The sequence below is a fragment of the Falco peregrinus genome, chromosome 2, assembly GCF_023634155.1.
Source record: "Falco peregrinus isolate bFalPer1 chromosome 2, bFalPer1.pri, whole genome shotgun sequence".
NCBI classification, from domain to species: Eukaryota; Metazoa; Chordata; class Aves; order Falconiformes; family Falconidae; genus Falco; species Falco peregrinus.
In genome coordinates, this window is record NC_073722.1 from 104,421,717 (window position 1) to 104,449,593 (window position 27,877).

General features: G+C 42.6%; 1 protein-coding gene across 3 annotated transcripts; it reads left to right on the forward strand.

The window, feature by feature from the left end:
- The first annotated feature begins 1,376 nt into the window (after nt 1-1,376).
- UBE2G1 (ubiquitin conjugating enzyme E2 G1) lies at nt 1,377-27,861 on the forward strand. Of its 3 annotated transcripts, XR_008745776.1 has the most exons (7): nt 1,377-1,664; nt 16,796-16,898; nt 20,108-20,205; nt 21,278-21,456; nt 25,158-25,281; nt 27,303-27,338; nt 27,453-27,861. XR_008745776.1 is itself a non-coding variant. In XM_055795738.1 (6 exons), the coding sequence occupies exons 1-5, from the start codon at nt 1,619-1,621 to the stop codon at nt 25,242-25,244; spliced, it is 513 nt and encodes a 170-aa protein (XP_055651713.1). In that variant the 5' UTR covers nt 1,379-1,618; the 3' UTR covers nt 25,245-25,281; nt 27,453-27,861. The 3 variants fall into 3 exon arrangements, 2 of the variants coding, with proteins under 2 accessions (XP_055651713.1, XP_055651715.1); XM_055795738.1 differs by lacking the exon at nt 27,303-27,338 and having other exon boundaries at nt 1,379-1,664; XM_055795740.1 differs by lacking the exons at nt 1,377-1,664; nt 27,303-27,338 and having other exon boundaries at nt 20,113-20,205.
- Nucleotides 27,862-27,877: the final 16 nt, after the last annotated feature.

Sequence of the window (27,877 nt, forward strand, 5' to 3'; positions counted from 1 at the left end):
CTGATTAATTGTACTAGCATAGTAATGAAACTCTCAGGCTATACTAGGCCTTCCAAACTGTAGCATGGGAAACGACTTCAACATTGCCAAGCAAAAACATCTCTCTTATAGGCTCGTTCTCTTTGCTTCATTGGAAGCCAAGTTTGGTGTTCACAAACAAAATAAACCCATTGTAGTAGAAAAAATAGAGAGGGCTGTTTTTGTAAAGGATTTGAACATTTTGGCAAACTGATACAGGATAAATCCCTTCGTAGTAATTTCTTTCCACAATAGAGCAGGGAGTTTCCTACTTTCTGTCACTGGTAACAATGATCCATCCGATTAGCAAGAACCTGCATTTCTTCAAGAATTAAAATGTAAAATTAGAGAATCCAATAGGGTGCACAAAGCCTGTGGCAGAGGAGCCGAGCAGCCCGTATCTTTTGAGTCTCACACACCTATTTATCACAGTATATTTTTCCTAGTCAACACATGAATATAGAAACAATTTGTGGTTTTGTCATTCCTCTGCTGGCCATTTACTTAGGTCTTTGGGATAGACTGTCTTATTTTTTAACTCTTTCTCTCAGCAGTGCCTGTCCTCAGACTTGCAGTCATCTTCCAAAAGATCCTTTTCTGAAAGCTTTTGCTGGAGATCCAAACTTGTGCCTACATCCTTCAGGGATAAGCTAATGCCAGAGGGCCCCGCTACCTCACAAGCCTAACAAGGGGCTTGACCTGGGCCTTTCACAATTTTTTTTTTCTTTCCTGAGCACATCTTCAGCGTGGTGGCATGCACCCCAGCATCCCCCTCACACCCACAGACAAAAAAATCTCCATTTTGCAGCAATCCTACATGAGCAACTTTCATGCAGCAGCTGCTAACTCTTTTTAGCCTGTTCTGTTTAGCCCCTCCTCAAAACTTCATGTATCCTACCGGCTCGGGGAGATGGCAGCAGTCTGAGGGCAAGCAAGGCTTTGAGGAGAAACAAAATGTTCAGAGAGCTTTTGTTACTTACTGCCCAGGGTCTAACAGTCTTGTGCAGCGTGGTAACTGAGGGAAGAGGTGTCCCCCACAGAGAGCAGCCATCTGTCCCTCAGGAGAAGCCCCTCTGCCCTCAGAGGCGCCAAGCAAGGGCAGCCAGGGCAGCAGCCGGCAGCACAACCACCATGCTGTAAAGGGACAGCACGCTAATCCCCCCCTGAGAAAAGCCCTCAGCAAGAGCTCCTTCCCTAGAAGCTAAGGCTTTACAGGGGGGGGGAGGGGCGGGAAGGGACCTTCTCAACATGGCGGCCAAAGGACGGCTCGCCCCGCCTACCCGCCCTACGTCCCCTCTCAAGATGGCGGCGCGGAAGAGCCGGCGGCCGGTCCGAAGTGCGCCTGCGCGCCGCGGCCCGGAGTGCAGAGAAATTCCTGGCGGGCGGGGGGAGGAGGAGGAGGGCGGCACGGAGCCACGGCCGCACGCCCCTGCCAGGGACCCTGCGTGCTGTGGCGGCGGCCGGCGCGGAGCCAGACCCCCGAGGGGCGCGGTGCGGGCGGGCTGAGGGCCACTCGCCGCCGCCTCGGGCTCTCGCAGCACCAGGAGCCGCACCGTCCCCGCCGCCGCTGGGACTCCCTCCCCGGGCTGAGAGGGGGAGAATGACGGAGCTCCAGTCTGCCTTGCTACTGCGGAGACAACTAGCAGGTAGCCGGGCTGGCGGCCGGCGGTGGGGAGGGGGGCGATCCGCTGCGGGGGGGTGGCGGGGGGCGGCGGGGCGGGGAGGCCGGGCCGGGGCCTGCGGTGGGGGAAGGGGTTCGACGGAGGGGGCAGCCGGCGGGGTTGTGTGTTGTGTGTGTGAGGGGGGAAGGGGAGATGGCAGCCCCCCCCCCCCCCCCGCCGCTCGCCTGCCCAGCCGGGAGCTGAGGGAACTAGGCCGAGGGGGGGGAGGGGGAGCCTGCCTGGCGATCGCTGCCAGGGGAGCCGGGGGGAGGGGTGCGGAGGGCCGTCATGGCGGGGGGAGCGTTTCCTTCGCTGCCCCCGTCCCGTCAGGGAAGTGGGGGTTGGCAGCGGCCCCGCTCGCCTGTCCCCGTCGTCGTCCCCCCCCGCCCCGTGCCTGGCAGCCTCCCCGGTCCCTCTTGTGGCCCTGTCTTCCCGGGGTGGGGGGGGTGAAGGGAGCCGGAGCCTTCCTTCCCGCAGCGGGGGTGTGTGTGCGGGAAGTGCCCCTGCCGTGAGGAGATGTCTGTCAGGCCCCGAAAAGACGCGGAGGGGGGAGGGTTCTCCCCCTTGCAAACGGTGCTTCAGGCCCGGGGTGACTCGCCCCGCTCCGCGCACCTTCCTGCGGGGACCTGAGGTGCCCCCGTCCCGCCTCCCCTTCCCGGCTCCCCCCTCACCTCCCGTGCCCTGCGCCGGGGAGGGCGGATCGGGAGGGGGAGCCCGCTTCCCCCTTTGTTGTCAGGAGAAGAGCCGGGGGCTCTGCGGGCGCTGACGGGGGGGAGAGGACCGGGAAGCACCGGGAGCGGCGGCCCGCGGGAGGGCGAGCGGGGCTGCCCGCCGCGTGGTGCGGGGGGAGCCCGCAGGGAGGGGCGAGAGGGTCCGCCGGGGGCGAGAGGGCGGGACGGGTGCGGGAAGGAGGAGTTGGAGCCAGGGCTCGGGGACAGGAAGGGCCGGAGGGCCGGGCCCGCCGAGGCGGGATGGCGGCGGAGGGCAGCGGGGCGGCAGCTCGGCTCTGTGTCGCCGCGCCCCCGCCTTTGTCCCGCGGCGGCCGTGCGGCCGTGCGCGCTGGCCCGGCCTGGGCCGCCGCCGCCGAGGGGACCTGGCCTGGCCCGGCCCGGCGCGGCGCGCATGCGCGGGGCCGCCCGGGCGGCGGGGCGCACAATGCAGCTCCATGTGTCGCTGGCTGCCAGATTTAAAGAGAAACGAGCCGGCAGCCGGGTGCGGCGAGGGGCCTGCGGCCGCCCCCCTTCCCCCGCTCGCACATGTGCCCCCGGACTGCCGCGGCCGGCGCTCGGGCACCCCCTCCAGAAAACGCGCAGGTCTGCCCGGCACCTCGGGCAAGCCCCGTCGCCTCTTTCGTCCCTTATGTAAAAAAAATTGCTTCATACCCAGATAAGGAAATGCGCGCTAGGTGTACCTAAACGCAGGCGCGTACAGCCGCGGCCGGAGTTTGCCGAGTAGCCATACAGCTCGGGACACGGAGGGGCACGGGAATTCCTGGAGGAGGATTTTTGGCCCCAGGCTTCAGGAATGCCTTTGGAAGCGTAAGGTGGAAACCGACACTGTTAGGGGTAAGGAGGTGAAGTCGCTGTAACCAGGTACAGCGAGCTAGGTGATGTGTTTGTGGCATCTCCAGCGTTATCTCCTGGTTTTACTTGATGACAAGTTTGAGAAACTTCGACGTAGTTAACAATTAGCACAAGATTTTTTTTTTACCCCATTAAGGTGACATTCTTAAAAAAAAAAACAAACAACCAAAACCAAAAAACCCCAAACCCTCATACTACTTTGGCTGCACTGCTGACCATAAGCATGCACCTCTAAATGCCTTAGTAACTACTAAAATTGTTACTGACATTCAGTAAGGTGTCTGCACATTTGGATATGCTAATAACACTAGGTATAGGCTTACCACAGGAGCTCTGGACTGGATTTGATGTGAAGCTTCTCTTCCCTATAAATGATCCCTCTAGGGAAGCAATAATGTAGAATACTTGCTGTCTAACTTGATAAAAATGAACATTTGATAACCTAATATAGTTCTGTGGCTGCCTGGAGTTTCTTTTTTAACTGACTAATTGTGTTCCGTGAAAGAAAGTTTTAACATTTAGCTGAAGCCTCTTCACAACAAGTAGTAGCTGTCAGCTTCTGTTGTGTAGTTGTGTTTGCTTTTTCTTTTTCTTGTCTTGTGATGTCTTAAGACCTTCTCTAAGCCTAGGCTTGCTGGATATGCAAGTAGACGGTTAGATTTGGGACTTGACTTCTGTTTACCTTTCTGCTCGATCTTTACTGAAGGCTTCTTGTGTAATGGTAAAAACTAGGAAGCTTTTTCCAGTTGCCACTATTACTGGTACTGACTCAACTGTACTGACTCAAGTAGTGCAACCATTTGCATGTAACATGCAGCTCCTTTTGTGTTTTATGTAATATTTTTGTGTTTTAAATAATATTGGTGACTTTGGTATCCTTTTACATGTATTAAAAAAAATACCGAAGCCATTTTAAAAGCAAATTTGAGTGTGCATACTTAAGTGTGTGGCGTCTACTGAAGATAAGTCTTGAACTTTACAGAAGCCCTGTCTGGAGTAACTGTCTTGAGAAAGAAAGTAGTTTCTTCCATATGTGATAACCTAAGCAACATCTGAACTGAGCTGAAACTAGACTCTGACACTGCTTTTTCTGATGGCAGGCTACTTGAAGTCGCAATGCAGAGACTGAGAGCTTCATGATGTCTGATCTTCCTTCCCTACTGCTGGCTGTCTCTTTCCAAGTCTCAGCTGCTCCAATGTGTCCCTTTTGTTTACACCCATGCTACTGGTTCTACCTCAAAACAAAAATCAACTTTGTGGTATTTTTTGCCCCTGGTGGGGCTGATACTTTAGTCCTGATACATGTAGCTTTCACTGTATGTGCAGTGTGGTGAGTCATTGGGTTGTGCCTAACAATTGGGTTTTGGAGAGCAGAGAACAGGCAGTGGATATGCGTTATGTGATCTAAATTAGTTTAAATTGTTCTAGAGCAATCACTTGTCAAATTAGCATTATTCAGGCACGAGAGATCTGAAATTGGAGCTGTTAGACTTGGAGCAAGACATCAAGAAGCGGAGGGAGGTTGTCTCTGAAACCCATATAATGGTGGAGCAGTTGAGGAATATACAAATTCTTTAATGGGCGAGACCCTGGACAGCTCTTTTCAATGCCAAGAGAGGGGAAAAAAACCCAAACAATGACAGGAGGAGAAAGGAATGTAAAGCAGTAGTTCTCAGAATGGCTACTTCTCTTGTCTCCCATATGCCTTGGTTCTTAATAAAGGCATTATGGGGAAAGTGTCAATGGCTCATAGCACTTTAATGAGTTGGTTTAATTCGTGAAGGCTTTGTTAAAATGAAGGTCAACTGGTAAGTCGTCTTGGTTGTCAGTGAGACTTAAACCCAAGGGGTCTTATCAAAACACAGAACACAACTTGACAACGTAATCCCAGGTTGTTCCAACAAGTGTATGAAGATAGACTGCTATTTTTTTCTGGAGCAAGCTGGCTTGTATTGTAACTTGAGCAGGTAACTAGTACCACAACACCATATATACAACACACTTGTGAACTTAACCGGCATATTCTGGATGCTGATAATGCTTTAAGAGAAGGGATATTCAATGACAGTCAGAAAATGTAACTTCAGGCTAGATGCGAGTTGTTTTTTCTGTGTCGTGACCACCCCCATCCCCCAATACTAAATGGTTTCACAGTGCGTTTGCTAATACAATACTGAACTGTATCAAGAGGGAATTAGTATAGTAGCTGTTTCTATATTGACATGTTTGCCCCCTTTAGGCACAAGAACAGTTTAAATTAAGATAGTCATAACTTTGGATAGTTTTAATGTTTTTCTGAGTGCTCAAAGAAAGTGGTGACTGGAGATCTCTGACTAACAAAGCCAGTAAGAGTGCTAGTCTAACTCACTAGAGCTGAAGGGAGGTTCTTCTCTATGGATATCTGTGAAGCTAAATGGCTCTTCCTTCTGAAACCAAGATAACTGTAAGCTCTAGCAGCTTCTGGAAGTATCTTAGAATGCAATAAACGTATCTGTTCTTACAGTTGTCCTTTTTTTATTTATTTTTTTTAAAGGAGAAAGGCACTTTGTTATGGATGGGTAATAATGTGAAAGAGAAGGCATGACCTGTTCATTTCTTCTTATGGGTAAGGTACAGGAAAAACTAGAAGAATGAAGTGCCTCTGAACTTCCAGAAAAAAGGCAACAAGAAGTATGCAGACTGGTATAGCACCAGATTAGCGAAGCTCACTCCCCAAGGGAGGTGAGGGGGAAGATAAACCCTGTTCTCTGTACAGCCCCAAAACTTTATGCACTCTTTTTAGAAAGAGGCAGGAGACAACTGAGAGTGTAAAGCTTCTCGTACAGTCTCCAGAGCTGTCAAGCCCAAGGGTTTTGCAGACTGAGGCATTTCTGTGAATGCTTTTATTTCATCTTTCTGCCAAATCCTTGCTGACACAGAGACTTGTTGGAGTAGGCAGACCTGTCTAGTTCAACCAGCAAAATCATGTAGGGAGCATGCAGTTAAGTCAGTAGTGCACAGTGGAACCAGAAGTGCAAGTCCTCTTTAACATAAACATGGATCACTGAAAATGGGGGAAGAAACATGCCCTTGTTGGCCCAGTTGCACTGTGTTGTAAATATTCCCTAACTTGGGATACATAAAACCCCACACAGTATTTTTCTTGAACATGAGAAACATGGCATTATTGCAATTTAAAGTGTATACAGATCCTATTTCAAAGCACAAACATAAGTAAAAATTAGCAAGTTGGAAAACTGTATTAAATATTTAATGTGACAGTTCAACAATTTTTACTTCCTGGTGTGGAAAAATCTTGCAATGTAATGTTAAACTGGTTGTATTTCTGTCAATTACATAGGACTTAATGTAAAAAATAAAAATCTGAGTAGTGAATTCTGAGGGAATTATGGAATTAAGGTGACTTTATAGATCGAAGCCGAGATGGCATCTCTCTTAGGTGGCTGGTTGTCGAAGAAGCCTTTGTCTACAGCTGAGTACCAGCTATTTACTGGCTTACAGTAGGTTTGCCTACAAGCTAATAATTTGAGTGGCACTGATCTGAAGTATGAAGTTGATGCTAGTCTGCCAGTTAGCTTCCTTGGAGACATCTGTTTGTCTGGCCAGTAATACTCTGTATTATCCTGAATAGTTAAAGACTCCAGGGTCCTGCATATGTCAAACTTAGCATTTTAAGCAATACTGAAGTTATAATCCCTCTCCATATTTTTTAAAAGGAGTCTGTTATACTTTTAGATAATCATCAATCTTTGTTCCTCTGATGCTTTCTACGATGTTTAGGTACAATGTGTGTGTACTACTCACCTTAACGTTCTTGCAGTGTAGGGCCCTATTATAGCAAATAAGAAAATCCTGGGTTTTGTGAGGATGTGTTGACAGAATTATCAAAGCTACTTTGTTCATGCTGACTTTATAGATATGATGATTGCTAAACACATTGTGTTACAGTGACTAGAGGCTGAGCAGTACAAACAGCCTGGATTTCTGTTACGCTGCAAATAACATAATGGATGTGACTTGTGGCAAACTTTACTAGCTGCGCATGTTTTTCAGATGTTCCTCTTGCAGAAATAACCTGAACTCTGCCTCTTCAAAGAAAAAAGTATTTGTGACAGCAGTCACAAGAGCAAAAATTCAGGTGTGCTGGCAGTTCTGGAAAGTGAGGTTTAGCTAAACCTCAGAACGGAGGGGCTTGGTGACTCAACCAGTTGCTTGAACAGCATGAAACAATAACAATCTGCTTAGTAAGCTTACTCCTTGATGGGGCAGCTATAGTCAGAGACAGTTGGCTCTGACTAGGTCAGTTTACTAACTTTTCAGGGAAAGAAGCAAGCTTGCTGTAAATTATGAGTTCTTTCTTTCTCTGCTCCCCCCAAACAAAGCCTTGTAAGTTACACCAAAGTATGAACATACCTGGATCTGACAATAAAGCGATTTCTCTCTGTTCTGGTAGAGAATAGTGGAATGGGTGAATTCTGCTGGAGATCCTGTGACATAAGGAGCAAAATTAATATCTATTGAGCAAATACTTTCATTAGAAGAATTCCTGCTTTATTGATAAGATGTTTACTTGCAGATGCTAAGTCACCCAGATCCCCCTAAAATGTCTTGCCTTATGTGATTGATAGTGATTCCAGATTTGATATTGAGAGTTTCTGCTGCAGAACTGTACATTGTAAAGATTTGTGTATTTGCTATAAGTTTTTGTTTAAAAGAAACTGATTGGGGATATATCAAGTAGAGTGAATAGTCTTTAAATAAAGTCATGTTGTAATTATAACTGATTCTGCATTGGCTCTTCTGTATCTCTTCATTATTTTTTTTTTTTAATGCAAGAAAGACTTGGAACTGTACATGCATGTTCAACTAAGATAGGATTACTTGGTCCCTTTTGTGGTTGGTACAAGTTGTTAGTTCCCCCAAAGCCCTATTCTAAACAGTTTGGGAATAAGTGAACTTGGCAGGTAAAACTTGTTTGCCTCAAATAGGCATTCTGCTGAATTTTCTTCCTCTAAGCTGTTTAATGCAACCTCCTTGGTTGTGATCTAAAGTACAGTATTGTTTCCAGCATAGAGACTGGATTCTAATGAAGTGGAACAGAACTGAAAGGTGACTGCTGTTCTGAAAGTATGAACTAACCAAATACTAAAATGAGTGTGTGAAGTTAGGTGCCTGGAGAAAGAAGAGCAGGTGGCCTGGGTGAGGACAAGGGCATATGACTGAAACTCGCCCTGTCTGCTTTTTGTCCTAACATATGGGAACAGAATCTGGGTAACACTCCATATGCAGGCCTATGCTATCACCATGTTGCACCTGCTGCGTGCTTGTTTTCAGTGGTGGGGGATATCTGTCAGTAGACAGGTCTTGGCAAGATCTTTCACGTAGGAAATCTAGTAGATCTGAGCTTTAGGCCACCCTGCAAGTGGAAATGTTCATATTTGCTTCTCCTTCCTACTCTGAGGTCCAAGGCATATCAGCTGGAAGAGAGATCAGATATCCAGACCTTTTAAAGAACACTAAGTATAGCCATCTAATGGAATAGGATTCCATAAAAATAACTGCTCTCCTGGGCATGAATGTTAATGCTGCTTCTACAGGTTTAGAATAATGCTAAAGACTTTTTGATAGAAACCCTTTGTAAAGGCTTTTGCATACAGGAAGACTATGTGAATTGTTAGTGAGGGGAAACCTGTTTCCATGCAGTCAGCACACCACCACCTAGTAAGTCAAGCTGGCTGGGTTTTTTTTCAGCTGGCTTGCACTTGGTGCTGATCTAAAAGGTGATGTTGTCAGGAGTCACTTAGGGAAATTACTTAATTCTGAATAACAATGTAAGTCAAATTATGATACGCAAACCTGTTTTTCGTATTATAAGCAAGAGAAAACAAGCTGGAAAAGTGTCCTTGACTTGCACAACAACTCATGCATATGATGAGGAAAGCTTCTGATGAACTCCTTGGATGTTAACATCTCCCCATGGCATAGTCTTGTGATACAGACTTTCTGGTGGATTTCCTAGAATTATGTTCTATTCTTGTATGTAAGCCACACACATTCTAGAGCTGTTGGCTCTGTTCAACAGTGCTCTTTCATGACTTCTGTGTATATGACTGCTCAGAAGATACTTGGACGGAAGTTTTTTGTAGCTGTAGTCTGTTGGTAATTTGCAAACAGCTGTTAAGAAGTTAATTAACTTTCCTGTCCATGCCAAACTCAGTTGCATTAATACAACTGGCACCTAGGATGATACTCGTCTACTGCATACAACTGCTAGAATTTGACAGCTGAAGCTCTGTAGGCTCCTTTGTAGATGAGAGATACGAGTACATGTAGAGTGTGATTCATCTGACCTGTTTCTGACATCTGCTTGGGATGAGATAATCATGGAGTCTCAGGAACTACTTATCCTGATAAGATCTGTATTGAACGTGGCTAAGGGTGATAGTCTCAAACACAGGCAGATGCCTGTACCCGCCTAATACCTGTCTGACTCTGAAGAGTGGAAACATGTATTGGACACTGAGAATAAAATGAAGGTGGTATTTCTGTTGTACTGAGTGTGATAGATGGATGTAGTAGCCCTGTGCTGCAGTTGACTGTGGACAAACCACTGAATGTTTCCTGGTGAGATACTCGCTTCCTTTCCAAGATGGACTTCAGAATCAGGGTTCTTCCAATCCTTTTAACTGTCTCTGTTTTTTCTTCCCTCATACCACTTCCCCTCAAAATTTGGACCTTACTGGAATTTTTCAACAGACCTGTTCAACTTACATCACCCAGGTTAAAATGGAACTGCGAGATTCCAGTGTGATGGGATGCACAGCATGCTTCAAGCAATCTGACCAGAGGCCTCTTCAGGAAACAGTTTATCACAATTTCTACCAAAATTCCACCATGACTGATTATATTTGAACATATGTTTTAAACTTAGTGCTGAGAATCTTAATTTTGGAAGCATAAATACTTCAAAGCTTTGAACAATAGTACAGGATTAAAAGGTTTTCATCAGTACATTTTCTATTTCCAGTGTTTTGTAGAAGCTGATTTGGACAGGAAAGTAAGTGGAACACCACCTTCATCTTGAGGAAACAAAACTTAGTAGGCACGCTGCACTCCACAGTTAGTTAAGTTCATGAGTTCAGGCATTTGCTTAATAGCAAACACATCATGGGGAGTATGTATGTTAAACATGGGATGTTGGAAAAGGACTGCCTTGAGTGTGTGTGCACAGAAGGCTTCTACATATGAAGGATGCTGCAGAAGGACAATGTCTCAAAACAGGTCATCTCTATCCTTGCCTGTCTTTGTGACTCTCGGGTAGAATGGTGCATGGGAACAGCCAGTGGGCCAGGTAAACTGGGTTGCCGGGTCGGATTGGTAGCTGGGTATCTGTGGCCTAATTGAGACTGTGAAGGAGCTGGCCTTGAGACCTTCAAGTTGAGATTAGTGTCTAAAGGAACATGACTATGTCTATCGGTGGCCACCTCTGTGGACTTAAGGGACTGTGGGGAACTCCTGAAGAACCAAGACAGTACCAAAGACCTGCGAGCTTCTAGTTAGTGTGTTAAGAGTCAGTTTTCAATTGAACAGCTAACCTGAACTTTCCATTGTCTGTCTTCAGGTGTGCCACAACTCATGTGAACGTGGAGCTACAGAACACAGACAATCAAGAAACTTTATTCTTAGCTGATGTCTAGAATAATGTGACACTTTACTGGTAAAAGAATCCCAGTGTAGTCAATTTTCTCAAGTCTGTGAATTAAGGTTATAGTACCGTTTTATAGCAGCGGTTACAGGAGCTTCTGCCTCTTCACTTTGGGTTAGTGCTGTTGTCCTCTTGTCTACTGAGCTGAGCTGTGGCCCTGGCTAGGAAGTTGATCTGGAGTGAAACCAGAAATCAAACAAAAACGCTCAACCTTGTCCTCCATCCTTCCAAAAACATGCTTCACTGTGCAAATCCTTGGAAGTTTCTACAGGTGTAGCTGAGGAGATGGCAAGCAAAGCATGTTGATGTAGCAGTGCACAAAGCACTGAGGTCATTTCTGTGAGCAGCTTGCCCTTTAATGCTAACTATACAATCCTTCCTACAAATTCAGTGTACTGAGAGGAGAATTAGATTTGCAGAAGTCTGCAATGCTGCCCTTATCAACAGGGGGTGACGCATGCAGCACTGGAAATTAATTAGTTGCCAGGCTAAAATTGAGCGTCAAACCTAAAGCTGCTGCTGAACGGATTGGTAGAATCTCTTCTTGAGACAGGTTTGTTTTTACTGCTTCAGTCTCACTCCAAAATAATTACAATGTCCTCCTGAAACTGAAAATGCTTAATTGCTACCTTACTTGTCACTGCCAAAGTGGCTACCAGAAGTGTGTGCTTATCTTGTGCTATGTTTTGTCTGAACTTTTTGGATGAGCTTGAGCAAGATGGAACATGATAAAAGTAGATGTTATGGAGAGCTCTGAGAATACATCTGTACATGGAGATCATGTTACTTTTATGGTTATCTCAGCCCTTAATCTTCTAGAATCAGAGACTTACAGCTGGGTATGCAGGCAGAAAGGAAAATCTTGGAGATCATAGCCGTCCTCAGTTAATTAATACAACTATATGGAAATCACAGCTTGGGATACAGAGAAAAACAGTTTAGAACAAGGATTTTCAGTCTGTACGGTTGTTTGAAGCTCCTGGACTGGTGCTGAGACTCCCAAAAAGCAACCAAGAAAAAACAAGCCTAATGTATAATGACCATAAAGCTCTGATATGGCCTGCTTGTGCTGGGAACTGCGTGTATGTAAGTCAGCGAGATGATTTCTCCAGAAGCCTTAGCTGGGGTTTGGGCTGTCTGGTCTCTGGTTTTGTGCTGGACTCAATCCATGGGCTACACAAAACTCAAACCACTGTGTAACTTACTAAAGAGGCTGCTATTAAAAATAATATAAAGCTTACATTTTTTTGAAAGCTTTGTACTGTAACGTAGCTTAAAATACTTTGAAGTGTTCATATGCAGTGGCTGGCTGGGTGAAACGTCAAGCTGAAAAGTTTAGATGCCGTGCATAGCTGCTACATGTAGCCATGGGGCTCTTTCTGCTTAGTCATTTTTGTTGACGCTGTTTGTGCTTTTGGATTGGTGAAAGTCTCTTGGCTTCTATAAAGGCAGTTTTAGTGAGTGTGGGAACATCAGTAGCTTGGTGTAAACTAGACGCTGAGACTGGAAGCACAGTTTATGGTACTGTGTTGGCTCAAGTTTAAGGCAATGGTAACTGTAGCTCTACTTCAGTAAGAGCTAAACCGCTAAAGGAGCACTGTGTTGCTGTGTTGTGTTGGCGGATCATGTGGGAGGGTAGGCATTGGACATTAAAGTCTGTTCTGGCCTTAAAACAACTCAGTTGGATTATGGGCCCTTCATCTTCCTCGCCTCCCAAATCAGGTATTGGTTCAGGACTGGGATTCAAGGAACTGAATGTCTAATTTATAAGCAGCCACAGGATTCTGTTCCCTGTATGTTGCTGCTTGGCAGCTGTCCAGGTTTGTGCTCCTTTGGCTGCTGCTGCTTGAACTGTGAAGGACTTTACCTGAAACTGCTTCGAGACTGTAAGAATATATATTATTTTTTTTCCTCTGGGAAGAAAAATTTCTATTATATTAAACTATCAGAAATACTAAACCATAGACTGAAATACATAGTAGTAGCAAGTAAATTGCACTTATTCAGGCGTGGATATGATGGAAATGTGTTAATGTAGTCATTTTACATTTAAAAAGTACAGTGTATATTTAGCTAAACAAGAAATCTCAAAGAAAAATTAAGTCTTGAAAAATAACGTGGAGGGATCCAGTTCTTTATTGGTGTCTGACTTCTCTGCTCTCCTAGGACTTGCAGGCTAGCTCTTCAACAGGGCTTTGAAGAGGACCTGCACCAAGAGCTTGTTTCCCCCGTCCCTGCCTGGAGGAGGGAACTGAATCCTTCGCTTTATGGAGTGTATTTATCATCCTTGTGTTCATCTAGGAAAATTCCTGTTCAGGCTGCAAGTAGTTAATTCCTGTAGCTGGTAGAAAGTGACAGACGTGGAGAACAGGTGTCTCGTTTTCCTGGTGAAGTGTCAGTGTCACCAGAGGCTCTGGTTGGTGGGCACCTGTCCCTCTGCCCAGCAGCAGACTTCTGTGACTGGGAGTACAGCATATGTGTGTTTGTGTGTGCTCCTTTCTTGCCATGGTGGTGTTCATTTGGGATTTTTTGGTACTTGGGTTTCGCTACTGTGTGAGTCTCAGCTCATGAAGAGATAAGTAAAGGCTGGTACCCCTAGTTAGCCGGTGCTGCGTATCAGAAAAGTTATATCGGGGGAGTGTGTGCGTGTGTCAAAACCAAGCCCTAGGTTTCAGTGTTTGCAAGTTTTAATAAGTAGCAGCCCTTAGCTATCCATGGTAAAGCAGCCAAGGATGATGATTTTCATGTCCCAGTGCAAAACTTCCCTGAGATTTCCTTTTTTGTCTGCCAACCAGCCGTTAGTTGATGTTCAGTTTAGCATGAATAACCTGGATGGAAAAGCCGATTTTAACTTGGCTATGGTAATTCTATGTACCTCTAATGGAGAAGGTGCCTGAATTTATATCCGCTGTTTTACCTTAAGTTAAAGTACTGGTGTAAGCAGTAGCTGTTTGAATTATGCTTCAGTATTGTTACCAGGGAAGGAAAATTAAACCTTGTACAAGCAGAGACCGATGCCACCTCCTGTGAAAGAAGTAACATCTAAGTTACTTTATAAACATCCACTAAGCACATTGACAAAAGTGTTCAATTACAGCAGTTATGGCAATGGCTGTCAGTATACAGTTTACAGATTTTCTGCATTACAAGGGTTGGCATCCAGCAATCTTGTTCCTTCTCACAAGCTCTCTTACAATATAGTGCTGCAGGGTCTTGGGTATGAGTCAGAGTTAGGAGCTGGCTTTCATTGGGAACAAGTACATGAAAAATGTTTCAAAGGACTTAAGGATTAAAAATTTATTTGGAGGCTGAGACATGTAAAAAGAAATTGAAATGGCATGAATCAAGAAACAGAAAAGAAAATGTGTATGTTGGACTCAAAAATAGTGTGATGTATTTAGATGGATGGAAGCATGCTGAATTTTCCAGTCTTAACTTCTAGCAGGCTTGTTTAAAGTCTTATCACTGAGAAGTGATAACTAGCAAACAATAAGGAAGCTAAATATGAGCAGCTTGAGTATAGCAGTTTACACAGAACTTGGCTTTAACCCTTTTCTCCCTGTAGAAGTGCAGAAAAGACAAAATCTGTGTTTTGGAGGCTTAAATTAAGGTTTGAAAGTCTTAAGGTGAGATACTCTAATAATATTTGCACTCTTTCTGTTAACTTCTGTAGTAGTTATGCTGGATTTTCTGTATTACAATACTAATATAATATCCAGAAGATTACTTAGGTGTCCTGAACAGAGATGGCCTTATTGTCCGAGGTATAAACACATTTTAAAAATAAAATTCTGCATGAGAAAACACATTCAACTACTAATGTGATGGAACTTTTAAAAATCTCATGTTGGTGGAATGTCTGTAGTAGGGAGGTAGTAAGGGACTACTGAAGTCCTTGTTTCATGTGAGATGCTTACCTAGTCTCTCTGCCCCTTTCATCTAAAAATAAATGGAACTGTTACTCAAGCTCATGCAGATGTTTCCACTAAGTTTCGTAGATGCCAGAGGGTGAGAACTGGTCTGCTTAGTGGAGGTGGGGCCATGCTAATAGGTTTTGGTTTTGAAGCCTGCATCTTTGCATTTTGGTTAAAGAACCTGTGATAGTACCTTTTTGTTTCAGGACAGTCTTGAGAAAACGTATTGATTTGAATCAATACCTAAGTCTTTGTCCTACAATTTGGAGAGTGAATGGTTGACCCTAGTGTGTTGACTAAACCCCTGCTGAGCAGCTTCTAAGAAAAGCCCTTCCAATAAATTTCTTGGGATTTTAGCGTTGAGTCACTTAGTGGATAAATCTGACTGAATTATCAATGGCCAAACTAAGTTGGTATTCCTGATCTACATCTTCAGGACCTTGGTCCTTCATGTGGTCTGAGCACTTTCTTTTCCCCGTGTGGACTTAGTCTTCTGTGTAGGGCTTGAATTGATTCTTCTTGCATTATTTTAACCATGCTTTAAATAGTCGAGAACTTAACTGGCAAATAGTGATTGCAAGCTTATGGGCAAATCAGTTTGGACTTAATGGTAGCCTTTTCTCCATGGAGGTATGACATTTCCACTTGAAGTTCTTCTGCATGTGCCTGAGGGCGTTAGAAGGACCTCTGAACTCAAGTCTAATGCGTACAAATCAACACAAAGTACAGCTGTTGGGTTTGTAAAGAGGGAATATGTAGGCTAACTGTACTGTGGAATACAGTAGTGAGGGCTGTATAATGTCTGACAGTATTTAAAATAAATGCAGTAGTAATTGTAAAACAAAACAAAAAAATCCTGCTTTAATCTGGAAATTACTGTCCAGTTGAAGGAGTAACTTTTTCTCCCTTTCCCATATCCTAAACACCCAAGATCCATAAGGACTTTGTATGTACTGTTGGAAATGCTGGATCCAGAATTTCAGTTTGGCATCAGTATGGCTTTTAAGTTAGTTTTTAACCCAAAGGTATCAGTAAAGAGGTGTGCTCCCCCCCCTTCCTCCCCTGCCCCCAAGCTGAATTTTAGGCAGAACTCTTTTGAGGTGTTTATTTCCAAATCTTAGGCTTTTTCCTGGAGCAGACTGAAACTAGAAATTCAGTGGAGTCCACATCTAGGTCTGACTTCTGCATAGCTATTTCCAGATAAGCCTTATATCTGGCAGTAACTATATGAAGTAGCCTATAAACTGAGAATCCTGTACTGCTTATCACTGATGAATAAAAATGTGAAACAAAAGAAACAGTAAAATGCCCCCAAACTGAGCAGCATAACAGTTTATATCCTATGCTTTCTTCTCGTAGTTCAGAATATAGTAAATCATTACCTCCAGAATGTACTGAGCACAGGTCTGAAATGCTCATATTTGGGGGGTGGGGTGGAGAAATCATTAAAGGGAAGGAGGATGTTGTTTTTATTTAAAAACATAGTGTGATTTTGTTTCTTCTCTTAACGTTTTCTGGAGTTAAAGATAGACTTTAGTTCAGCCTGGCTGTTCAGGGTTCTTGCAAAGCAGTATGTTTTTTTTTTTTTTTATTAGTGGAAAATCTGTTTTCTGACTTGCATGTACACCTGTTGGTACCTAGTTTAGGAGACAGTGTCTGATGGTTTTGAGTTATTGTGGCCCTTCTGCTCATGATGTATTTAGTGTTAGTCAGACTATGGGTCTCAGCTCTGGCAGCATGCTGTTGTGTGTGGTAGGGAGTTGAGGTTACTTACCCAGGCCATAAGGCCAGCAAGTAGGTGCCAAGTCACTGGAAGTCATGGGTTTTTTTGGTCACGTATACAGGCATGAGCAAAACCAGGAAATGCATATCCTAGACACCTAAAGTCACTCTTAAATTCTTTTTCCTACACAGAGCTCAACAAAAATCCAGTGGAAGGCTTTTCAGCGGGCTTAATAGATGACAATGATCTTTATCGATGGGAAGTCCTTATTATTGGTCCTCCAGATACACTATAGTAAGTACTGATACTTAATACAGAAACTTAAGTGAACTTGGATTTACTAGTTCTAGTTTGGTCTATGTGAGTAGCAGTTAACCTAAATCTTCATACTGACTAAGTTAGGTAATGCTGTTCTGTTGCTAGTAAAATACCTGTAAATAGCTGAATGTGCTTTATAGAAGTTCTAAACTGCTTTGCTTCACTGGTAGAATACAACACTGATCCCTTTGCACATGTGTGGAAGTGAGAAAGGATAGGTAATCCTTAGAGGCAACTACTGTTTTCATATGCATTTAAGTAAGGCAAGTATAATCTACTATTTGCTGTTACTGCTGCGAGGCCCTAATTTAGCTGATAGTACAATTTTAAGCCATTACAACTTCATGCTGGTGGCTGTAGGAAAATACTGAGGAGGGATGTAGCTGGGGAAACCGCAACAGACTGTAGTGTTAGCCTCGAGTCCTCTCAGTTTGAGATGGGAGAACTTCCTAGTGGGATGTAGAGTACTTCAGTATTGATCAAATTTGAATTATTGCCAAACCATGCACGGTGGGCTTCCAAAAGCTTCTATCTTTATCCTAAGGACTAGGTTCTTTAACTGACACTTGAGCACAAAACTATGCACTAACTTCTTTTCCTGGACTTCTCTAAGTTCACTGTGTTTTTGCATTGCTATATACCTGAAGCACTCTGGCACATGTAGTGCAGTTGGTGGTTTGTTGTTTCCTTTTGTTGTTGGTTGTTTTCATTTTTGGTAGTCCTTTCCTTCCCCTTTGCCACCTCCCCCCTTTCCCCCCTCAAATCCCCAACAAAACCCAAAACAACCCCCCAAAAAAAGCAACCAACCACCATGAAAAAAAACCCTCTGGCAGGAATGATTCCTCTTACTTGTAAAGGTTATATATGATCATCTACTCTAGCTCCTGGGAAAAGGTTCTGTGCCCAGAAGAGGTCAATTTAAAGTGTACCTCTTGAAGATGAACTCTGTTCTCCTTCATTAAGCTGTTCCAGTAGTGAATAACTGATACAGAAAGCCTAGTGACATTTACTTGAGGTCAATTTTATTCCAACATGAAGTTGTTGTATATCTCTGTCTGAAGAGTAAGTCCTTCAGCATAGTAATCAAATTGCTTTGCTTCTCCTCAAGCTCACCATATTGTGATTCTCAAGTCTTGCATGAGATGAAGTCTCCAACGTTGTTGACCTCTTGTTGAACAGTCTTGTGGTGGCTCAGTTACATTCTCATGGCTGCTTTATAAATACTGTCAGTAAAGAAATACTGCTTCTAGTTGAACCTCTTCTTGTATGTTAAGAATTGCAATAGCACTTTTTCCCTGCTTCAGTAAGGCACTGAGCTTGTTTTGAGGCTTTTTAGCTTAAGAAGCTCTCTTCTCTTCCAGTCCCTAGTTGCTGCTTTTCAAGGTAGTATTATACTGAATCCTTCCTCTCTGGTCCATCTTATGATGACAGTAGAACATAATAATTTAATCAGGTGGTTCAAAATTTTCAAATTTTAGCCTCATTCCTGGTCCTACTTTATTCTAAGTTTACTGAAGAAGACTTTAGACTCGGTGCATGACTACTGGCAGAGACCCGTTTATCAGTTATGTTGCTTAAAATGGCGATCAGTTGACAGCTGTAGTTCATTAATGGGATATACATTAGAAAGCAGTTAAAGAACTCTATATGTAGTTGATGAGCAACCAAGGGTGCCATGCAGCCTAGTAGCTTTAGGATGTGCTCCTTCAGAAAGGGAAAAGAGCCTTTTCATGTTAAAAGAAATGATTTAACTGGTTTGGGGCTATCAACAAATGTAATCTCACTCTCCTTTTGTCTTGGCTAGTACAGATGTTAAAAAGCCAGTGTTTCTGGAATTTTTACCCTTCCCAGGGTCAAGGATTCTTTGGAAACTGCCTGCCTTTTCTAAAACTTGTGGAAAACAAATGCTGTGGATTCAGATGCCTTCAGCTGCTTTATTTTAAGAGCCCAGTCACTTAGATCTAGTGACTTTTGGATTTGGGGCTGTGTTGTGTGTGTGGTTTTTGTTGTTTGGGGGCGCTTTGCTCTTTTTTGAGACACTTGCTAGAATTGCACATCTCTGGTTTGTGGTGTAAAACTTGTTATTTTCTCAGTAGCCTGTGGGCTTTGGATGCTGGCTTCTACTCCTTTACAAATACAAGGGAAAAAAACCCTGCACTGAACAGCTGTGTCTTTTCTACACCAATTACTTTGTCTGCATGGCTCCTGAGGAGTCGCTTGTCATACTGCACATCTTGTGCCACCTTCTTTGGAGGTTGTGTTCCAGTTTTTGTAATCTCTGCCTTTGCCATTTCAAATTTTATTCTAAACTTCAATTACAAGAAACTACGGTAACGGGGGCAAATGTTACATTAGTTAGATTAGCAAAGTACTCCATCTGTAAGGCTTTCCATTTAATAGAGGCCTTCCCCTCCCTCACAAAAGGGACTGACTATTCCTAGGTATTGAAACCTAGCTATTAAAAAACAAACAAAAAAAACCCCAAACCCCTACCAAAGCAACACCCCCAAACCAACAACCTGTCACCTTAGTTAAATATGGGCCTGTGACTCCACATAAAAACTGGATGTCTCTTGTTTAATATTGTTTTCCAGTTTAGTGGGTAACTAATGTAGAACACCTCACTGTCATCTCTGAGTCCCTTTAGCTTGGTGTTGAAATGGTAGTATTGGAAGTCTTTTTACAAAGTAGTGCTGTAGGCACAACTATAAATATTTCTGCTACTTTTCACTGAGGTTCACTGCTGCAGACTGATAGCAAGAAATGAGGACTGAGATGTCTGAAGGAGGAAAATAAACTGGGCTGTACTTGAGAAGGGACTTACTGGCAATTTTTTTTTTCTTCTGTTAATAAATGTACTAGGAGGAAAAATGTAAGCTGTAGTTCCAAATGTTGAATTCTTTGGCAGTTTTTTTTGTTTGATTTTTTTTTTTAATGTGTGTGGTTTTTCCCCTCTGGAACATCATTCTAATCCTAAAAAAGATAGAGTATCAGGAAACTGGCAGTATATTCTCAATCTGGAAACTCTTCTTCGCATTGCATATGGAAATATTGGTACCCGTTAATTACTGACATGATGTTAATCTGTGTGAAGGGTAAACTTAGAGCTTTTTGATACATCAGTAAGTTCCAGTCTTCAGTTTAAGCCTGCAAGAAACTCTACTAAGATATTTTTGATTCCCCAGTGAAGGTGGTGTTTTCAAGGCTCATCTTACTTTTCCAAAAGACTATCCGCTGAGGCCGCCAAAAATGAAATTCATCACAGAAATCTGGCATCCGAATGGTAAGAAATGTCAAAGTTTCAATTTCTTTTTGCAATTAAGAACTAAAATGTGGTGAAGACAAATGGATACGTTTCTGTTCATTTTGGGAATATGAAACTCTGCATTTACTTTGCCATCTTCACTTCATAAAGAAGTAATAACTGTCAGAGTTTTTAATAGTGCTGCTCTGAGACACTGCTCCTAAAGTATTTTCAGAAGCTACTGAAAGTAGCTTCTTGAATTCTTGGTAACTGTTCAGGGATATTTTTGGGTTTTTTTCCTGAAGTGCGAAATTCTGGTCTGAGGAGGGATGTGACTTCTATAGCTGCCTTTTGTTATACCTTCAAACAGTTCATCTTAATATTACTGACCTGACAGTTCATTATAGAAGGCCCAAGGTTCTTTCTCTGGTGAAGCATGAAAGGAAATAACAGCATCTTTGAGTCCCTCCAAAGAAGACTTCTGCTAACATTTCATTTGCTTATGGGTTGCTGGACGTAGATGGGAAGGTAAAATAAAATGGAAGAAGGTTTTTACTGGGAAGGAAGAACGCTTTTCAGTTTTTGAAGTCCTTAACGAAGTTGTAGATGTTGAAAGCTGGGAGGAGACAAGCACAGTGCTCCCATCATAAGGGATGGAGGGAATATTATGATGGTGTGTCAGTTCTAGCTCTGGAAATATCAGAGTACTTGTCAGGCAGTTTCTAATTCCAGCAGTTTAGATCATTTTCTAATATATTGCACTAATATCCAGCTGATGCTGTTGCTGTGGAAAAAAGTCACTTTAGTTTGCTGAACTTAGACTTTCACTAAAACTTTCTGTTATCTAAATAGTCTTGAAAGCTGCAGCACAATGTTAGAATTAAGCTCTTCCTCCCCATGTGCCCTCTCTGCCAGAAGTCTAGGCATAGTAAGACTTCCACCAAGCCCTATTTATTACATACTGAGTTCTGTAATAGTTAATTATTTTCCTTTTTGTCTTCAGTAACATGTTTTCAGACTAGCTGGAGTGAAGATTCACAGTTCCATAACTATCCTGAAGATACGCCAGCATGTTGTTCATTACTGAAATATGCCTTGTTCTATTTTGTAGTTGACAAGAATGGTGATGTCTGCATTTCAATTCTTCATGAGCCTGGAGAAGACAAATATGGCTATGAAAAACCTGAGGAACGCTGGCTTCCCATTCACACAGTGGAAACTATAATGATTAGTGTTATTTCTATGCTGGCAGATCCCAATGGTGATTCTCCTGCTAATGTTGATGCAGCGGTAAGATTTTTCTTGGTCTGCCATTTGTCTTCAGTGTAGAAATCTAAACGTGCAATGGAGTTTTGCTTCTAATTTGACAAACAGTACGGTAACTTTTGGAAGAACCTTTTATATCACAGGCTAAGGATACCTTTTTGATGGGAAGAGCTGTCACGTTGTGAAACAGTATTACTAGTTAGCCCTGGGAAACTTTTTATAGATTGCAAAGGAAAGATGCAGTCAGATTTCATAGGCAGTGATTTAATTTCTCTATGCAATATTGCATTTATTTATAGTAAATAATGGTGCACAGAGATACTCAATGGGTAAACTTCAGCTTCTGTAGTTTTACAAAAATTCAAGGAAGCTAGCTGCAAAATCCTGTGTGTCTATATATACATAGCGGTTACAACTGCCATTAAGTTTAGTTGCAGAAGTTAATGTATTCTGGAAACTTATTTTGGTTCTTAGTATCAGTGCACCAAATTTTCTGTTTCGGTGATTATATAACCTGTTAACAGATCTATTGATTTGAATGGAAGGCAAAAATGTGGTGGGGTCCCTCAGTATAATTATGTTGTGATGTTTTGCATTCCGCTGTCTACAGCAGTCTTCCTGGATCATGGATTAAAGTAGTAGGTTTGACTGTGTAGGTCTGTGCTTTGAGAAAGCTTCACTGGGCGTCTGGTCTCCAACTCTGGAGGAAGTGTTGTCCCAGGCTAGGGTGACTGGCTGAGTGAGGAAGAAAGGCCGGTTTTATAGTAGATTACCAGGGTAGATAAGCTTCTGTCATAAGTGAGATGCAAATGTTTCACGCAGCATACCATTTCTGGAGCGTGGCCTGTTCTGCGTGGGTGTATAAACACATAAATGCAGCTCTTCTAGAGAGCCAACAGCTAACAGAGTAACAATTAGATTAATAACGATTTGTGGTCGTCAGGGAAAAAAATTCTCCGTTCCAGAGGAGAGTAGGGGAGCAGACTACAGGCCACGTTCATCTGAGATGCACCAACATTCCTTTGAATTACTCTGGAATTGCAGTTCAGGAGTGACTAATACATGCTGTCCTCTCACAAAAGAGAAGTTCTAGGTCTTTTAACTGGGGGAGTGAGGAAGGTGGAGATAGTAATCAGAAGATGCAAAGTTTTCTAGAAGAATGTTACCGTGCTCTCTCAAGCTAGCTATACCTTCCCCAAGTGGGTGGGAGTGTAGTTTTCTGAAGCCTTTGATGTACTATGCTGCTAGTATTTCCAAAGGTGGTTGAGCTCTGCTGAAAAATCATCATGGGAATAGTTGCATGTGAAACAAAATTAATAGGAAGAAAAACAAACACAAAAAGCTGTAGTGAAGAATTCCCTACATTAAATGAATGCTGTTTTGAGTGTGGGAACTCCTCTTCTTGAGTCATGTTACTGGTGGAAACAATTACCTAGGACACATGGACTGTTCTGCTGGCAAACTTGAGAGCACTGGAATGAGCAAGTTATTAATGAAATGCTAAAAGTAGAATTAGAATTCCTCAGTTTACAGACTCATGTATGTTGAATGTAGCTGACCTAACACTGGAGAAAGCTTATACTTTTAGCTATACTTGTCACCTTCCTGGTGTCACAAGCCTTTTAATCTTTCTGTACTGTGCCCTACTCTGCTGGTTACTTCAGGATTTTATTTTTTTTTCCTTAGAGATGTAAACAAATTCATAGTTTTCTAAATCTTAGGGTAAAGGTTGAGAACGTCTTAAAACACAGATATTTTTTTTTTTTTTAGTCCAGCTTCAAAGAACAGAAACATAAATCCAAGTCTGACTGTGAAGAGAATACTGAGGCATCACCTGGGATGCTAGGAACTTTTTCTGATTGTGTTATTAGATGTTTCAAGTAACTTACAAATTTCATGTGCTGCTTGAGCAGCTTAGCATCCCTGATGGACTGTAGATTGCATCCTCTTAATGTTAACCAAAACATACTTTTTAGGGTAACGAAGAATCAGCAGCTTACGTGCTTTATTCGGAGCTGTAATCAAGATGTTGTCGTCTTGGTTTACTAAGTACAAGTTTACTGCAGCAACAGTATTTGGTGGATACTAAAAGATAATTTGTCAGCTTTCATTCAGTTCCAGTTTTAAGTGAGTCTAGAGAATGAAGTGTTACAGAAAGTTCACGGCATTATGAGATCAGGAGATATACCTGCTTCCTAGAAAAATGAACTATGCGTGTTGGAGTACTGCCTTGGAGTGGGAGAAAAATGAGGGACAGGAGCCTGAATAGGTATTGTGGGAAGCAAATAGAGCAGTTCGTGACCTGAGAGTTTTGGAGAGATTGCTGTCAAATTGGAAACTTTGCTTGCTGTTCAGTTCTGAACACTTGCTTCATAGAACTAGAAACAAAACCTAAGAATCTGAAGCTAGGAGGGCACAATTTCAATGCTTTTTCTTGGCCTTAAGCCATCTTGTGTAAGCTGTCCTATGTCCTAATCCAAGGAACCAAATGCTGGTTCTATTAATTGCTGAAAAAGAACAAATTAATTAGTAGCCTTATTTGTGTTTTCACTGGAAAGATGATGCTGGGCTTTCCAATGTGCTGACTGGTTAGTTGAGTTTGGGGGTGGTGAATGTTAGGATATGCCAGTTATCCTAGTATTTTTTTCACTTAAATGTGCCACAACCTTTACTCCAAGTAGGGGGGTAAAAAGGTGTTGCATGTTAGGTTGTTTCAGATAAAACTGTGGGGTTTTTTAACCCCTGCCCTCACTCCTGCAGTAAGAATATATTGCTTATATCAAAAACTAAGAACTGTAGAAATTATTTCATGAAATCAGGTGTTGTTCATGTTTTCCCACCACTTCTTGCCTAACTGTAAGGCAGCACCCAATGCGTCAGCCTTAGTTAATTGTATGCTGCTCCTATGCTTCCATCTGAGCTCATCATGAGGCTGGCATAGACCACCTAAAACTGGCTGCACTTTTCCCTATGGGTTTTTGTGATAGCATGGTATGCACATTGCTGGGTTCAGAGTTCCTGCTTGCCTAGCTTCCTGTTCATCTTTATCTTTGTTCTTAATCTATGCAGTTCTGCAATCAGATACCTGTCACAGAGACCATCCCCATAGGTGTGCTCAGTATTCTGTTAAGGTCTGTCTTATGGAGCCAGTATCTTGCAGCCGTGTCTAACTACGGGTGTTTTCTTTGGGAGGACACTGCTGTGTCTCTTCTGAGTACTGTGACTTCTGTATTTCTATCCTGGAGTGTCCTGGCTAGATTGAGAGGGATTTGAAACTGTCCTGAAAATGTCAGAATAACTACTGGCTCCACAGTGGCTGTGTACCTTTTTTCATCACCATAGTTAAAGACACTTTCTGTACCCCATAGCAATAGCTTGTGGCTCACAGTTTGAGTTTGCTGCTGCTTCGCAGGCTGAAGTAAATAGATGTCAGCCTAGACATTGTGAAATACTGGTAGCCACCAAGTTAGTCTTGGAGGATGCCTAAAATCCAAGGAGGAAAAAGGCCATGTCCTCACTGTCTTGTGAGCAGCTTGCACAGAAACCCAGAGCAAGCTTTCAAAAGTTCCGAATGTCACGTTTTTTCAGTGACTAGCTCCGTGATTGTAAGCAAATTTAGGTGTTGACTAGATGGCTAATGTCTGAAAACACAAATACCGAGTCTCTTCCTAGAAGTTGTACATTGTTATAGGACTGACATCTGAAAGCTGTCTATTCAATTACAGAAAGAATGGAGAGAAGACAGAAATGGAGAATTTAAAAGAAAAGTTGCCCGCTGTGTAAGAAAAAGCCAAGAAACTGCTTTTGAGTGACACTTATTCAGCAGCTAGTAGCTTCACTTTTTTCAGGGTAAGTATCCTTCTAAAGACAAGTCAGTTACTGAGTTGAGGATTTCCTGGTTAAGTGTTGCTGAATTAATTTTTTTTTCTCAAAAGCAAAAAAACCCCCGCCAACCCCAAACCTTTCTTCTCAGCTGCATGGTCTCAGTGGAGTTCTTTGGCTGTGTGCAATACTAAAGATGAAAAGAATTTTCAAGTGCAGTAACAGCCCTTTCAGCCAAGATTGGGGAACTTCTCGAGTACTCTTTCATTTATGCTGTTCAGAAGTTGAAATTCTCTTAAACAGTATTCATCCTGCTTTATTAATAGCACTTAGGGGTTACTAGAGCTGTAAGAGAAGGGAGTAATGATTCCTTTAATGTTCATTACTGTGAAGAACGCTTGTTTAAATCTTAAAAGCATCCTGTCTTGCTATCTCAAGTTCATATATGTAATGGAGTTTATCTTGCAGACGTTGGTGGCATATTGCATATAGGTTTTAAAGAAGACTTCAGTGAGGTTGTTAAGAACCATTTGGAAATGATTGCTTCAGGTGTTTGTGGGAATTTTAATAGAAAGTTGACTAGCATATCAGAAAAGATCAAGTTGAGATATTATCCATCAATAATATCGAGAAAAGTGGTGTTCTCTTCAGCAGCTCAAAAAAACTTTTTAACTGAGGAAGGCTCAGGAATAGCTTCAGAAAAACAGCTCTGCTCTGTGTGGAAACTGAACTGTAGCGTATCTGAGAGCCTGGACAAATTTTAACCTAAGAGTAGTTGATTGATATTTGTACTTCATGCTGCCCTGTTAAAAACAAGCTTCTGACTCAAGGTAACTTTAATTTGAACAATCCCATCCTGGTTTTAATGGGACTTTTTTTTTTATTTACAATAAACTCTTGTAGACAGCTCTGTATTAAAATGTGGCCCTTAAATACCTGGCCTTTGGTCACTTTAACCTTGCTATGCCAGGGAAAAACATCCTCAACTAGCTAATAATTTCCCACTCGTGCTTTCCAAAGCAAAACAGGGCTTCATGTTGAAGCTGCCTTTTCTTAGTGGTCGGTTTGGCGAATAAATACTCTGACCCATTTGGCTGGAGAAGCCCCAAACCATATGTAGTAGTTAGCTTCAGCATACAAAACTTGGACGGGGGGAAGAGAAATACGGCACTGCATGTTTTTCAGAGGGGTTGTACTGTCTGAACAACTAGAACAGCTTGCTAAATGCTCCTGCTAGTTAGTTTTTCTTCACTGTGGTTGTACAGAAGATATTTCCTTTCTCAGGCTCTTGTAAGAATTGTGGGGGTTGGGGGAAGGCTCCATCTGTGACAAACTAGTACTGCAGTGTCTCTTATCTGCAGAAATGCTTTGATTGAACAGAACTTGCTCCAATAGAGAGAGAGCATGAAAACTGCTTAATATTGATCAAAAGACTAAGCAAAGAAACTGAATGTCTTGTACAATTGCCTGTAACTGGAATGTAAGGATTGTTAATGCAGCTGACAGTTTTTGTTTTGTTTTTTTTTTTTTTTTTGTCTTGGAGAAAGGGAGTAACTGTGAGTAACACTCCACAGTATCCTTAAATAACCTCGGCTCTGTTGCCATGTTAAACGTGGCCATAGCGAAACAATGCTCATGACAAACACTTACTCATGACAAATACTTAAGTAATTGGCTCTATTGCTTTTTTGGAAGGCGACAGCTTTTCTAAGTCTTGGTGACTCCTCCTAAGTAAGTGATGGGCAATGAATTGGATGAGAAGGGGCCATATAGCTGGTTTCAAACCTTGATAGCTGTGGTGTTATTGCTTAATGAAGCACTGCTATGCCATTTTGTACTGCACTTCGCTTTTGAAGCAGCATCCATCGTTCACAGTAAGTGATGCACGGAAGTTTCAGTGATAAATCTACAAGTGTTTAGCCCTGTGTGTGGATAAGGAAACATTTATACACTATGCACTTGACAAGCAACGTGAGTAACAGGAGCCCAAAAGTCTGGTAGTTGAGCTTGGAAACACAGTATGCCGAACTAACTCGAGTCTTTCTCAGGTGATGACTTTGAATTTATGCATCTTCTGTTTAGAGGTATGTGAAGTTCTTGAACAAATGATGATGATCGTGCTTGAAACACTGTTTAACTTCTTTAAAATAATTGAGGTGGTGAGGGGTTTTATTTTAATACCTGTGATTTCTTTGTAGGTCTCCAATTGAGAAACATGGCACTGTTTTTTTTCCTGCACTCTACCCACCTATTGCTGGACTTCTGTTGTTACAAGTTGGCAAACACTGGCTGGAACTGGGCTGCAATAAAACATGCCAGTTATCAATGCTGACAAGAGCCTAACAAGTGCCAACACAAGATGATTACGCATTTTGAAATCTAATGAACTGCTTTAACCTTCAGGAAGAATTGTAAAGATGTGTACATAGCACAACATGATCCGGATAATATATATACTGTTCATGTACATCCACAAATACACATTGTACCAAATAATGCTGTCTGTAGTTAGGAATAGAATCGTGTAAATTCTAAAGATTTTAGCAGGTTTTTCTCTCCCTGTTCATTATTTCCTATCAGTTTAAAAAAAAAAGCAACAAAAAAACACAACAACTTGCGAAGC